Consider the following 15956-nt stretch of genomic DNA (forward strand, 5'->3'; position numbering starts at 1 on the left):
TTTATAATCTTTAAGTTATTTAATTAAAATTTTTATTTATTAAGTTATTTAATTGAAATTTATATTTATTAAATTAATTATGGTAATTAATTAAAGTACTAATTATTTAAAATTTCTAATTATGAAGTTAATTAATTAATATTTATTAATTGAAATTAAAAAAATAACGAGTTTAGAATGATTACGTTAATTAAGTTAATTAATTAAATTATTAGTTGTAGTTATTAAATAAATAAAAATTTCAATTATTATTTTAATTAATTAAAGTTTCTAATTATTAAGTTAATTAATTAAATGATTAATATAATTAAATGATTAATATTTTATTTGAATTATTATGGGTTTAATTAATTATTTTTTAATTTAATTAAGTAGATTTATTGTTAAAATTTTATAATTATTAAGTTTATTAATTAAAGTATTAATTGAAATCAAATGATAATAAGCTTTGACTATTTTCAAAACACATAACACATTTCACATGTTTTATGTGTTTTGAAAACTATTTATTTGTGTTTAAAAATAAATTTAAAAATGTTAAAAACCAAATAGTGTTTTTATGTTGTTTTCTCTTTTTTTTTTTCAAAAACTAAAATTGATCTTAAAAACCAAATAGTGTTTTTATGTTGTTTTCTCTTCTTTTTTTTTTTTCAAAAACAAAAATTGATCCCAAACAAATTCTTAAACTTTTACTTTAAATTTATCATTTTCCGTTTCAATTTAAGTATGGACTCTTTCAACTTTTTAAAGAGTTATATCAGGATTACTGTCATACCTTAAGGTATCCGAAGAGTTGCCCAAAAAAATTTGCACTCAAAGATACACTTTTGTTGTTGTCTTTATCGTGCAGGGTATATGACATCACTTGCGAGTACCATCTGAGAGTTGTCTTGTATGATTTATATTTTTACATTTTATTTTCTTTATATTACCTCATTTTAAAGAAATTGAATAATGGTTTTCCCATTTTTATCATTCATTTTCTTTAAGTCTTAAGCTTACAACCTCCATACAAGTATAAAATTAATTATCTAAAGCACTAGTCGAGCTAATTTGGGCTTTGACTTAGTCAAGGCTTAACCCACTAAAATTCTATTTTCTAATAGTCAAACCCGCACATTCTAAGTGTGCTTATAGAGACCTCGTCAGGTCACCTGCCCAACGTTCAGATCTACTCATGACCCAATTTTTTCGCTATAATTTTATTTAGTAAAAAAATTAAAATAGCACATTTTACCTTAAACTTAAGGGAAATTTACATTTGTAGCACTCATTTTTTATGGATCTATGTATCTCGCACTTAAACTTGTTATTTGTTATTTGTAATTAGTACTATTTTTTATGTAAATTTGTTATTTGTTTTAATATAAGGTATTTTATAACACTAATTAAATTATGGGATATTCAACAACATATAATGTTGCTGTACATAGAGTCTGGATGTATCCGTACTCCGCATGTAATAATATTACGTAAGGAGTCCGAACATATCCGTTTGAACTTCATATGCACCATTGTTGTATATTGTTGTGCAACATGCGTTCAACAACATACAATAGCGTTATACATAGAGTCTGGATGCATCTGGACTCCGTGTGTAATAATTTTTTCCATCCATAATTCTCTCTTTCTTTCGTGATCTTGACATTTTATAAATATCAACTATAATGAAATATTGCATTAACATTACCACGTAACATGTTTGAATTGATTATTAAGTACATCTATAACATATTAATATTGAAATTACTTGAAAAGTATAGGATTATACTTAGATATATATATATATATATATATATATATATAAAGAGCAACTGGTGACTCTTTACGCGTTAATCTTAAAAAAAGGTTACATATTTGGGTGGGACGGTGGATCCCCATCTATAAACCAAAAAAATACATATTAAGCCTAGGGGTTCCAGAGTCCACTGTACAACGCTACGCCAAAAATAAGCAAAACACCAAAAGTTCTATCAAACCCAAAATACAAAAGACCCAAAACAAAAATGCTTCAAGCAGCTCCAACCAATCCTATCCTGCACCAAAAGAAAGTTACACCGTCTGGAAGATGCTGTAAGAAAAACTTAGAAACGATGACCTGCAGCCAGAAAATCCTCAAAAAGTGCCAGAAAAGCATCAGTAAGATAACATAAGGGATCAGAAGGAAATCGAGCCGAAAATACATAAAACGATTTAGGAGAGTTAGCTTAAAGATAGTACTTCCTGCAGATATTCCAGCTCCGGGAACATAGCAATATCCAAATAAATTAAAGGTGGTAAGGATGTAAAACACACCACCCAGCAAGTTCATAATATCATCCATTCTTTGATCAAGCTCCCACAAAATTGCAATGAGCAAAAGACCACATAAATTAGAGGTGGTAGAGTGTAAATCATTAAGAGAACCTCGCAACAAATCCAATCAACCAGCCATTTTTGACAAAGATTTCAGATAAATTGCAATAACCAAATATAGTAAAGGTGGTAAAGAAGCCACCAAGCAAGTCCCGGTTTTCATCATCCATCAAAATCGAAATATAAAAGAAAAAAAAAATGTCAATTCCACAAAAGCTAAAAAGAAATAGAAACAGACCAAAATTAGCATCTACAAAAAGGAGAGTCAAGCAAATCGCCTTTCAAACGAGTGCAGAGATGCGACATGGGGAAAGTGCCACAGCTAACCTCAGAAGAATTTATGGCCAAACGAGGCCAAACGCTAACTAATTAGCCGGAGAGTTACCATCTCTGTATATAAAAGACAAATGAAAAATGAACTTGTATCTTTGGATATAATCACGAATTCTATTCATATTGGCAAGTAAATCCCATCGAGGCATAGTGGTATTGTAAAACTCATCAATAAGCGTTTGAGAATCTGTCTCAAAAATGATTTTTGTAAAATTAAGTCTAGCCCCAACCTGTATGGCTAAGAGGAAAGCCCAACTTTCTGCCTCCAAAGCAGAGACAACACAAATCGGAGAGGCAAAAAAGTATAAACACTTTCCAAAATGATTCCGTAAGATCCCACCCGCACCTGCCGCGTTGGAGATCCAACTGCCATCCAAATTAAATTTAACCCAGTCCAAAGGTGGGGGTTGTCATCTGAAGATGACCATCCTACCCACTTTAGACTGCATAATATCATCCGACAAAGAAAGGGAACGACAGACCCATTTGAAGTGAGCAAGTATATTAGAAAGAGTAATATGAGGAGTAGACAGATTATTACTATATTTAGCCCCATTTCTAGCCACCCAGATGAACCAAAGAAACACAAGAGGATACCACCGCAACTTTTTATCGACGGACATAACAGTTTTCCAAGTATTTAGATAATCCTCAATAGCGAAAGAGCAATGTCATTTTAAGTTGAAATGGTTACCCAACATATTCCAAATATGAGCAGCATAAGGACATAGAAAAAATAAATGAGCAACAGTTTCGGAGTCCTTTTTACATAAATAACATTGGGACACCATTTTTAAACCTTTAAGTTTCAAAATATCATCCAAAGGTAAAAAAATTAAGAAAAAATCTCTATAAGAAAAAAAAGATAGAAGGAAAGATAAGCTTGTTCCAGATTGCATGACTCCACCTTCACGTGCTATAGGGATAAATATTAGTATAAAGCATTTTGGTGGGGGATAAAACAACAGTCGACTTCCATAAAGGAGAATCCTTCGTAGTATTCTTTATGGGAAGTTTAGCAATCTTAGCAGCCTCAAGAGGACCAAAAAAGATCATTTAATTCATTGACATCCCAATTGCCTTGAAACCAAAGATTTGAAAGAATTAAATCATGCAGGGTTCCCGAAGCCGACACAAGATTGTCACCCAACCTCCATTGATCATGCCAAATCGAGATATTGCTCTCACCAACATCCCAAAAAATAAAATTACTAGCCAAAGTTCTAGCTTTTAGCATCGCTTTCCAAATTCTAGAGTCACCCGTCTTCCATTGAACAACAGTCGAATGATGATAAGAGCAATATTTGTGAAAGAGGAAATTACCCATAAAGAGTCATTGGAGCAAAATTTAAACCAAAGTTTGCATGTATGTATATGGTTTAGCTTTAAAACAGGAGTAATAGTTGCACCCATGGAACACTATAGCTTAAAATGGGCCAAGGAATTTCTCGGTAAATGAGCATCTTAGTTGGAATTAAGCATATAAGCTAAAAATAAGGAGACAGATTGGCTTATTCCTTATTCACTCTTCCAAGGCATTTGTAACAAATCAAGGAAGCATTATCCGGATACCAAGGAAACTATAACACTACTTCAATATATACATAGCCCTATATTTATTTCAATACTATATATATATATATATACATATTAGTAGAGAACAATTGCTCTTTGTCCAATTAAATAATATTAAAACTAGTATCTCTTAGACTTAAATGAGAATTTTATAAGATGGTGAGACCTGCAATGCTCTATGACGTTGAATGTTGGCCTTTAAAAGAGAAGCATAAAACTAAGATGCGTGTTGTCGAGATGAGAATGCTTGGGCAGATGAGTGGCTTTACACTTAGAGACAAAATGCAAAAAGAATATGTTCTTGATAGGATTGGTGTAGCTCCTCCAGTGAAGGACAAATTTAGAAACAGTCGTCTTAGATGGTTTAATCACATTAAACATCGACCATCTGATGATCTGATTAGGAGAGTGGATGCTTCAGATTCGATTAATGTTAAGAAAGGTAGAAGTAGACCTAGGAAGACTTGAGCATATTATATAAAAAATGATCTTGATTTGTTAGAATTAGATGAAAATATGACACTCAATAGAACACAATGGAGAAAAGGATTCATTTTGCCTGTGCCACTTAGTGCGATAAATGCTTGTTGTTTCTGTTTATATATATATATATATATATACATACATACAATATAATACGTGAATATAACAAAATTAAACTTATAGAATTGGCTTCTTTATATTAATTGGAAAAATAGATGTGGGGTGTTGGATTTGAGCACGATGCAGAACCTGAGTTAAACCTAGATTTGAATATATCAAATATATTATTATATTAATATTATATATGCTTTCCTTTGTTTGAGCTAAAATGATCCAAACACGATCGAATAAAGGGTTATTCGTGTTTGGCTCATTTACAATTTAAGCTTAAAAAAACTTATTTGTGCTATGCTCGCTTACTTAAATGAACGATTCGAATGCGAGCTATTTAACAAAACAAACAAGAGCTGTTCACGAACAATGAGCTTTTCTGACAGCCCTAGCTCTAGGAAGAGAGTTCGAGATGACTGGACTGTCGAACATGATGAGGCCACATGTGAATCGTCGTGCATAAGATGATGGTGGAAGCGACAAATATGAATTGAATTGTATGGTACGTACAACTCATGGATGGTGGTCGATGGTTGGACTACTATTTTGGTTGTAATAAGAGTGATAGCGATGATGATAATGGGCAAATATAACGAAAATAATGATGATTTTGATATTAGGGATACATTTTTTCACAATAATTATACAACTATTGCTTCCTAATGTTAGAGCCCCCACCAAAATAATCGTCCTTATCAATAAAGATAACCAAACCCTCATTTAAGGGAAAGCCATACTAAAATATCTAAATTCCACCACTTCATGAAATGGACATATTATGATTTTCTTATATTATTCGAAAAAACTTAAAGAGTCTGTTCGGGACAGTTACAACTTATTAAAAAATAGTTATGAAACTCCCAAAAAATAATCTGATGTTGCAAAAAGTTGCAGTGACTATTACATATATATTTGAAAAAGTTCGATTGCAATTAGAAAGCTGTCATCGCACCAAGCCAGACCCAACAAACCCAACGGAAAATGATGATTTTTGTGGCAGCTTTTTGAACAAGCCGTCAAAATACAATTTATCCAAACAGACAAAACTGCACCGCTACCCCAAACAGGCCAATGTTCACTCTAGCAATATACTAAAAGATAACATTATTTAAACTTAATAAAAAAAAGACGAAGTACACATTTTTAACCGAAAGTAAAAAGACACATCCAAAAAATTAAAGCCTAGAAATTTTATATGTAAACATATAAGAATTAAAGCATAAGTCTTTCCTTTCATTATTATTTATCATTTTCATTAAAAATTATGGGCATTTACATAAATACCTCCCAATTCTTATGTTTTTACATCTCTACCACCTAAACTTCTTACATCCATACCACCCACAATTTTCATAACATATAACAAATAAAACTAAAAGAGAGGTAAATACACGGGACTTAAGGGGTATATATGTAAATTTTTCCAAAATATTTATTTGTAGAGATAGAGAGAGAAAGAGGCTGAGGAACAAGGGCTCTGATTACAGCTAATATTTGCAGGAGAAACGAGGAGAAGAGGACGGGGAATTCTGGGCGTGTTATACCAGATGGCCGGTCTACACTTCGACCGGCGTGCTGCCGAGCTGCACGTGAGGTCCATTTTTTATTTATTTTTATTTTATTTTATATAAATATTTCGTACGTGCCTGCCTTGGGGAGCCAATGCACGCCCACTACTTTATTCAAATATTTATATATTTTAATTTTTTAAAAATAATATATATTTATTATAATTATAAATGATGTCGGTATCAATTTGCCTCCCTGACAATAATTTCACGAAAAAATATTAAGTCTGGACTCCGCACTCAGAGGTACGTGCGGAGTCCAATGAAATTACTCCGTGAAGATGATCGACCCGGTAATACGAGGGAATATTCCACTCGTGTTATTTAGGTGTTATTATGTGTTATTCAAGTATTAATGATGTGTTATTGTGTTATTATAACACATGAAATATTCTCAGAACACAATAACACCTGAATAACATACAATAACCAATAACAAATGATAATACATGAATAACACGAGGGGAATATTCTCTTGTGTTTACACCGTAGAAGTGATCGGCCGGGTAACACAAGAGAATATTCTCTTCGTGTTATTCGTGTTATTTTGTTATTTAGGTGTTATTGTATGTTATTCAAGTATTATTGATATATTATTGTGTTATTATAACACCGAGAATATTTTCAGAACACAATAACACTTGAACAACACACAATAATATATGAATAACACGAGAGAAATATTCTATTGTGTACACGGCGTAATTTCATTGGACTCCGCACGTAGAGCGTGCAGACTCCTGATGTAATATTTTTTCTAAATTCAGAATATTTATGACAAAAGAAGAGTTGTTTTCTAAATATAATAAAATTGAGGGTTATTATGTTAATGGCTTCAATTTTTATTATTTTTAAAAATTATTATGAATTACATATTTAGAATTATGGAGATCGAAGGCAATGTTTTATTTTATTTTCTCATTGTAATATATATTTTAATTTTATTTTAACTTTATTATAAGACACCTATCTATTTATATATTTACAGAACCGCCCATCCATCTAATCCCAATATAAAATTCTCCTGAAAAGGTCTTCTTCCCCAGCTTTCTTCTATATAAAATGAGCATAAGCTCTTCTCCTCCCTCCATTAAACTGCAACTCAGATTTGAACTGAGATGGTGAAGATTGGGAGCGAGGAAGAAGAAGTTTTGAAGGGAGGGAGGAGGTGGAGGAAGGAGGTGGAGAGGAAAGGAAGAAGAAGAGATATCAGTGGAGCCATTAAAGAGAAGAGAGCTCGGCTTTATATTATCAGAAGATGCATCATCATGCTCCTCTGTTCACATTACTGATCATTTCTGCTCATCTCTGTAATTTGATTATTATAGTTATTGTTGTGTGGGTTTATTTGTAATGGTGGTGGGATTTTGGCAGGGTTATTTCTGCCATTTTTGGTGTCTTGAGTTTGTATATTTGTGGAGAGTAGTATAAATTAATGGCTATATAGTTTGACTGTTATATGCATGGTTTTAGTTTGCTGAATTATAAGATGATTGAGTCTCTTGTGTGTGTGTGTGTGTGTTTTGTAATTATTAGAAAGTTTGAAGCGTGTTAGTGAATTTGATAGGGATGTTTATGTAAAAATATTATTTGTGAGCCTAACAATATTGCTTATGAAAACACAAGGTATTGCCTTCAAGAATTTCGGCAATGAAAATGATGTCTTTTTTTTGTTTTGAGATTAGTTTTAACTAAACTAAAGTGGTCAAGAGAATCACCCAACTCTTAGGAGATTAGAATCTAGATGACCTTATAGATGTTGGGCTTTCCTTATTATTGGGAAGATCCTAATATTTGTCATAGTCTAACAAGGCTTAAACTCATCCTAGTCTAGGAAGGATTGGATTTATCCTCTTATGGAAATATTTAGGCTTGCTCAAGTATTTGGCTCTCTCTCCTTGGTTAAATAATCTTGATCATAGGCTAAAACATTCATTTGGTAGTGCAAAGATCGATGTGTTAATGGGTATGCGACTAGATTAAGTTGATCTAACTAGTTGACCAAAGTGGTCTATTTGGACATTAGTTAGAAATAGGTTTTCTAAGGTGGTCTAAGTATTTCAACTCAACTCTATATATCATGATATGGCGAAGGAATCAAGCTATAGGGAATCTAGTCGCCCAAAATTGGTTTGCTTAGCTCAATAAGAATCCCAACAATGTTTAGTCAATTCAACATAATCAGTGCTTAAATCTTTAATTTTATACTCAGGTTACATCAAAGTTAAAGAAGTTGAAAAACCATTTTCAATTATCAGAACTCCTTTTGCTATACCATGACAACATATCTATTTATCCTTTCTTAATTAGTAATTATTAGATAAATAATTAACGATAAATTAATTAATTCAAAAATTACAATTGGAAAATCATAAAATTTGTTTGGATTCAATACAAATAAGCTCTTAAAATTCAAATTCAAATAATAATACTAATTCAGTGAAATAATGTTTTTTTTTAAGAAGAAGTAGAGTGACATTGAATAAAAATGGACATGGATATCTGAAATAAAATGAGTTCTAGAGTGCTCCCATTCTCACTCATTGTTGACTCCAAAACAACTTCTCTTGAGCCAAGGAAGTTGTATTCTCTTGCTCACTTCAAAAGAAGAAAGGCAAGGTCTTTTCTATTGAGAGGGGGATGACACCTGAGTTAGTAGCTCAACTTGTACACCTGTGCAAAGGGAGATGATTACTAAAGTGGCTTCCTCGAACACACAATCTTGTGTTCCTATTTTTTCAAAGTTAAACCTTCTCATGTAAAAAAGAGTTTAAGGAATCACATTGATCAAGTCAAATGTTGAGTATACACTCATTTGTAGCTCATTATTCAATCTAATGATAACAAATCTTGTTTGATATACTATGATGGTTGTTGAGTGTTTTCCATAGGTTCATCAGTCTATAGAAACTATCAGAAAGAGTCTCACATGAACCAATATGTAGCACCAAACATGCCTAGAGTATTTGTCATGTGGAGAAAACTTTGAAGTATGATATATGTAGAACTTGGGAGGACTTTTTTCTTAAGAACAACATATAAAGTAATGTGTCATAGTGTTTTTAAAATGTTTTTATATTAAATGCTTCGACCGAGTCTTGATAATTGCCAAATTCTCCAAATAATCAACAAGTACTAAATTAGTTATACAAACTATAACATCACTTTGATTGGATATCACAATTGCTCGATTTGGGTTCAAATAATTTTGCATACTATAACTAAAATTAATTCAATTTTTTGTTGACTTTTTATTTCATTTTTTAAACAAATAAGTTATAATTTTTTGAATACTCAATTTCATAATATAATTTCAGTTTTGTTGGATTCGAAACATTGGTTTGTGTAACACATGTTAATCCATGACTTCACACATTTTGTTGAATCCTTTTTGAATGTAGGTTCGCATATAGTTCATGAATCAATACAATTCGGGAGAATTGTGATGTGAGTGAAGGAGGTATAAAGGAGTAGAAGATTTCAGATTATGTATGTTAACCTTCAATGGATCCCCCTCTTTTCCCCTTCTTCGTTTTTATATAACTCTCAAAGTTATTGCCCTTCTAGGGCTACAAAAAAAGAGAAAAGGATAGAAAAGTAATAAATTGCAGACCGTGTTATATAAGGTTTGTTGATATTTGTTGTTAATGAGATATCGTCATGGGTGTTAGGCAACTCCGAAATGGTTATGGACATGAATGGGTTGGAATTTGCTTCTTCCTGTCGTGCAGAAAATCTTGAAGGATCATTCAACAAACTCGTCGGTGTAGCTTGATAAATGTAAACAGACTAAGTGAATGAACTCGATAAGTATTGGAAAGCTTGGGCGGAGGAGCTAGCTAAGTCATTCTAAGTGGCAAATCTTATAGATATAACTTCGATGGATGTGATTGACGAGTACAATATGCTTGTAACCGGGCATTAGGTGCATAAAAATGGGCTCGATCATTAACCCCAGAAAGCTCATCTAGTGTTTGGGCTATAAAAATGGGCTCGATCATTAACCCCAGAAAGCTCATCTAGCGTTTGGGCTTCCCCGAGCAATCTACTTTTGGATGTACACCTTTATATTGACAAATTAAGCCATTACTTCTATCCAAATTTTTCAATGCTTGTTAATTTTTATAGATTCCCAATAACTTCAATGTCTATCTTATTCATCTAAACAGATATATAGAACTCCTTGCAATAGTATTTATTTCTCTAATTAGTTTTAATATATTCTACATGAATTTAAATAAAACAAAAAATATATTGTTTCTGTATAAAAACTCTTAAACCTAGCATAGTTTTATAATAGAATGATTTACATACATGGGGCACAATTTCCTACATTTTTTACATTTCTAATACCTAAACTTTATTTAATTATTGGAAATTTAAAAATCAAAGTTTGGGTGATAGATGTGTAAATTTAAAAGAATTGTGTGGTAAGCATGTAAATGCCCCTTTACAATACTATAATCCATTATATATTGGAGTTATATAAAACTGTTAAGTACAGTTGGTCTCCTCATAAAAAGTTCAGCCGATTAGTTTAGACGCAGAACCACCACCCATTTCGAAGGTTGTGCCAACATTTCCAGATAAAAATCCCCAAGTTTCCAACCTATAAAGGTTAAAGACTCATTTTTTTCAGATCAACTGAACTCGATTAGCAGAGAAGATGATGAACGAGAGTTGCCACTCATATACAAGGGTGTACCACGACTCATGGGTAAAAGCCATAGGCTTAGCTTTACCTGTAAAGGCAAATAAGCCAACAAATGTTTGATTGAGTTAAACCCGACTAATCAATAGGGTGACATGTAGTCGTTGCGCTACAACTAAAGTGATGCTCTGACTACACATCCACAAGAACAAAAATTATTGGGTGGCCCTCGTGCAGCGATGCCAATAAGTGAAATTGCAGCTCTGAAGCGACGAACATGGTGTTGCATTGCTACAAAGAAATACCTCGATACTAAGCTACAAAAACCATGGTCTAGGGCCCACAAGCTATGATTAGTCCTTACAGTCTCCACCAAGGGGTCCTAAGGTCTAGAGCTTCAAAATCAAGAAATAATGTCGCAACTCTAGGTCAGACGAACACAAAGTCAGGTGGGATCGCAGCGTTCAGAGTATAGCCAAGACTTTGTGCCAGTTCATAATAGAAAGACATCGTGGCATCATGGAAACGATGTCACGATGCTATCTTGAAAGAGCAGATACTAGGTGCCAAAAAGCGACACCATAATGCGAGGGTAAAATTGCAGGAGGTTAACGACTCGGTACACTTAAGAAAATGAGAGAAATAGGGTAGAAAATCTATCATAGAGGATTCTTCTAACATAAAACCTAACTATAATCCTCTAACACAGAAGTCTAAGGGGTTATAAGAAGAGGAAATCATAATGGTTTAGAGAAACCTCACTTATGCGAAGATTGACATAGTTCCTTTATTCAAAAGCTCTAAGATAGCTTTCTGAACTCTTTCGACCACAAAAAGCACTCGGTTTTTGGATTAAAAAATCTGGCGATGGAAACACCGTCAGAGTAAGAAGGGCTTGACAATGAGGTGTGGAGGATACATCACAAGATAAAAACCTAAAGAAGAAGTCTCGCCACTTAAATTCAGGGAGGCTCTCAGTTTGCACACATGGGAGCTCAAGGGAGCGGTTGGATTAAAAAATCTTGACCCTAGGTTGCTCTTTTTAGATGACAAAATTAGGGTTGGCTCTGTGACACATAACATTGCTGTAAAAAATTGAGAAAAAAATTTGACTTGACATTTAGACAACAAAAACGGACACTGCAATACTTTGGATTTTTTTGGCAGATTTTTAGTGCAAGTGTCTCGAATGATTGTGGCTTGGGACCTAAGAAGTTTTATGAAGCATTTGCTGGCACCCATTTTTTATGCATAATACATGGGACATCTTGGTTGAGTAATACGACACTATAATTGGGGCCTGCATCATTATAGTCGTGCTCCAAGTCAATTGTTGTCAAAGTGGTATCACTTTTACCATCCTCTACGTTGACGTTTGTTCCTATAGGACGGGGATGTATTTGGCTGTTACAAATATTCTCGTGGTGCGGACTGTTAGTGAAGTTGCCTCACCATATTTGTACTTTAAGCCTAAGGTCTGGATAGACGAATTTCATGTTGGAGTCATTCTACTCAGCAACACATAGATGATTCAACCTCTCGAGCTCTTTTGAGATGCGTTCACGACCTTCACAGAGGTCCTAAGATCATAACCGCTCATATTTGATCCTCAGGAGGTCATACGAGGCCTGGAACCCCTCTGATGAATTTTTTCGAAAGTCAAAAAGGTTCTAGGGTCTGGCGTGACCTCGCCTAACCAGTGGTGTGACAATGCCAAAAACTCCCCAAAGAGCCCAAATAACCTAAAGTTAACGAGACGACGTCGACCAAATAGAAAGTTTAGTGTAATTACACCACAACTTGGGCGTGACCACACCCAAATCACGAGAGGAACCCTGGTCCCTCGGGTGGTGTTACCACGCCTGAGGATTGCTTGGTCACGCCAACCTGACAGAGCGCCCGACATAACTACATCGGGCCTCATGCGTGGCAACGTCAGGTCTTCATTCGCGACAAATACTACAGTAGTATGACCAAGCCCAAATGTAGGATGGCCACGCCACGAGAATTATTTTGCAATTTTTTACCTATAGACCCCAGATTCTCGTAGGCGAGGCGGCCATGAACAGTGGTCCACTCTCCTTCTTCTTGGTTCTTCTCCCAAAATGGAATAGGAACCAATTTTAATTCATGCAAAATAGTGAAAACAACATGGGAACATTTTGCTTCTTCCTAGGGCCGATTTAACTAGGGGAGAAGGGCTCATTTACAGGGATCAACTTCTTCATTTATGTTGAAGAAGAGCTTTGGAGCAAGGAGGAGATTCAAGAGCTTCTAGAGAGATTTTCTGGAAGATTTTCATTTTCTTCCTTAAGGAGAAGATAAGGCAAGCCAATTTCTCCCACTTTTCTCAACTTTTATTCCACTTCCCTGGTCATCTTTCTTGTCTCTGGCGATTTCCGGCGAGCTGACGAGGAAAGCTTCATCCTAGCATTGGAGAAAAAAAAAACTCCTACGATATTGTCATCTTCTTTGGTGAGGAGAGCTTCCTCATTACTTTGGATAAGAAATCCGACAACCTCGTCATTCTCTTCGGCTAGAAGTGCTTCTTCCTATGAGAGAAACACTTTGATCAACCATCGCATAGGTGATATTTCTTAATCTCTTGCAATTTTCATTCATAGAGCCCCCTAGGTCTAGATGCTAAAGGACTTAGGTTAGGATTTTTTTGTATTCCTGAAGGAAACCCCGTAGGTGCCTTACCTTCTAATTCCTCTCTTTTTCAAATCTTTAATATGACATATAAGAGAGATTTACTCAAAAAAAAGAGAATTATACAACGATAGACAAACTGATGATTCATTCAAAAATAAAATAGAAAAAAAAAATGAAAACAACATTGACATAAAAAACAAGCCAAAATGACACTTACACCAACTATGGCATCTGTTTCCAATGGTAGCTATTACGCTGCCAACGACATCTTTCATAACAAATTAGTGTCTTTGTAGCTGATTACTTCTATTATAACTTTCAACTATGATTTTTATATGTAACTTCTATCATTACAGTCACTGACAACAACCTTCACGGCTAACAACTGCATTTGTATCAACCAACTACGACCTTTGTTGTTGACTAATACTGTTACAAGTTCTAACTATGACATATGCGTTCAACTGCCACTATTGCAACCAACAACTGCAACATTCATAGCCAACTACCATCCCAACTACAATATTTGTGGTTGATTAATATTGTTACAGCTCCCAACTATGGTTTATATGACAAATTGTCGCTATTGCAGCCACATAATACAAACTTTATGACTAACCATTGTGTTTGTAACAACCAACTGTGACTTTTGTAACCAACTATTATTGTTACAATTTCTAACTCCGGCTTTCGTGACTATTTATCGCTATTGCAACCACCAACTATAATTTTTATGACCAATTATTATTTTTATAGTAACCAGCTATGAAATTCGTGGCTAATTACTTATATTACAACTTTCAACTATGACTTGTAGCTAATTACTGCTATTATAACCATCATTTAAGACTCTTGACCAATTATCACTATTATATCCTATAACTATATTTGTTGTAGCCCAACTACGACTATTATATATAAATAAGTATTGTACATCCATGATTATTAGCTCTGAAAATTAATCTTCTCAAATTTAGGATAAGAGTGAACATATATACTTACAATTATATAGTGAATTACTTTGACTATGCTAAGTCTCATGTTTTTTATTCTTATAGAGTTTTTCAATGTATAAGTGCATACTATTGTTGTTTTTCGCTTATTTGCATGTGTATTGGATTTACTTGCAATACTAAGACAATAAATTATTAATCTATACTTGCAAACCGTTCTACACGTTACACATCTAATTTAGAAAAAAACAATTATCCATACCTACATTTATGACACCTAAAACTTAAAAATACAAATATAAAAGTTAGGTTTTAGAAAGTAAATAAATAAAAATATTTTGAAAATAATAAGGGTTAAATATGTAAATACATAGAGAATTGTGTGAGATGCACATTTTGTTTTCTTATAAAAAAGTGATTTTTTTCTTCCCCTTCGCATCATGCATACAAAGTCAAATATGAAAAAAAAAATCAAACATTTAGAGGACCGCTAGTTTGTTCAATAAAAAATATGAACAATCGGGAAAGTCAACTCTGGCAGAGAAGAATGGGTGAGCGGAAGCTGTATTTGATCCGCAGACGGCGACTGAGAGCGAGACGAGGTCGAGGAAGGAGATAGAATCGAGTAATACGAAAGAGACGATCTCAGCTGATGGCGAAGCTTCAAAGTTGGCGGAAGGCTTACGGAGCCCTCAAGGATTCTACCACCGTCAGCATCGCGAATCTCAACAGCGATTTCAAGGTCCTGATCTGCAAAACCCTTCTGCGAATTTACGCGGTGTTCGGTAGCCTATTTTTAGGATTACAGTAAATCCACCGAGCGCAGTTTCAGGGACCCTAAATCCAAAATTTTATCCGTTGTAACTTAATCCCGGATTTGCTAAATCTAATCGGGAGGTGGATGTGAGGTATTTACGGAGAATGAATCTGTGCTTTGTATCGAAGGGAATTGCTTGCATGGTCGGTACCCGCACATGAGAAAGTCACTGTTCTCGTCGCTTGTCGCTACGCGATCGCGTGACTGATCTCCCAATTTCTGTTGCTGTGGTTTCTGTCATACGTTGCCTCCCTCGTTGTCGGGTAGCACATCAATGGCTCTCTAGTTGTTTATTGTAAGTCTTCACAGACCGTAGCCTTCACAGTTGCTCATCCGATTCATTGCCGCCTCTTCGATTCCAATTAGCCAAATTGGTGATAAAGTTTGTTGATATGCATTTCCTATTTACTAAAGTATATTTTACATTGCATATTTATAGTTACTCGCTGCACTGG

The 15956-nt window shown here is 34.1% G+C and overlaps 2 protein-coding genes across 2 annotated transcripts in view; both read left to right on the forward strand.

Moving 5' to 3' along the window:
- The window catches only part of LOC110020318, a 34704-nt gene extending 27258 nt beyond the window's left edge, over positions 1–7446 (forward strand). Inside the window, exons 12-13 of the mRNA XM_020718379.1 lie at positions 6358–6446; positions 7414–7446. Of these exons, the coding sequence (XP_020574038.1) occupies positions 6358–6446; positions 7414–7431 (107 nt within the window). The 3' untranslated portion in view covers positions 7432–7446. The remainder of the gene's footprint in view (positions 1–6357; positions 6447–7413) is intronic.
- A 7695-nt stretch (positions 7447–15141) lies between these two features.
- LOC110020326 (putative clathrin assembly protein At2g01600) lies at positions 15142–15427 on the forward strand (the record flags this gene model as incomplete). The annotated part of the gene is given in 1 exon segment (XM_020718388.1): positions 15142–15427. A coding segment is annotated over 1 exon segment (91 nt), but the record flags the coding sequence as incomplete, so codon positions are not given.
- Between the last annotated feature and the right edge of the window lie 529 nt (positions 15428–15956).

This window comes from Phalaenopsis equestris, unplaced genomic scaffold (genome assembly GCF_001263595.1).
Source record: "Phalaenopsis equestris unplaced genomic scaffold, ASM126359v1 Scaffold000094, whole genome shotgun sequence".
NCBI lineage: Eukaryota > Viridiplantae > Streptophyta > Magnoliopsida > Asparagales > Orchidaceae > Phalaenopsis > Phalaenopsis equestris.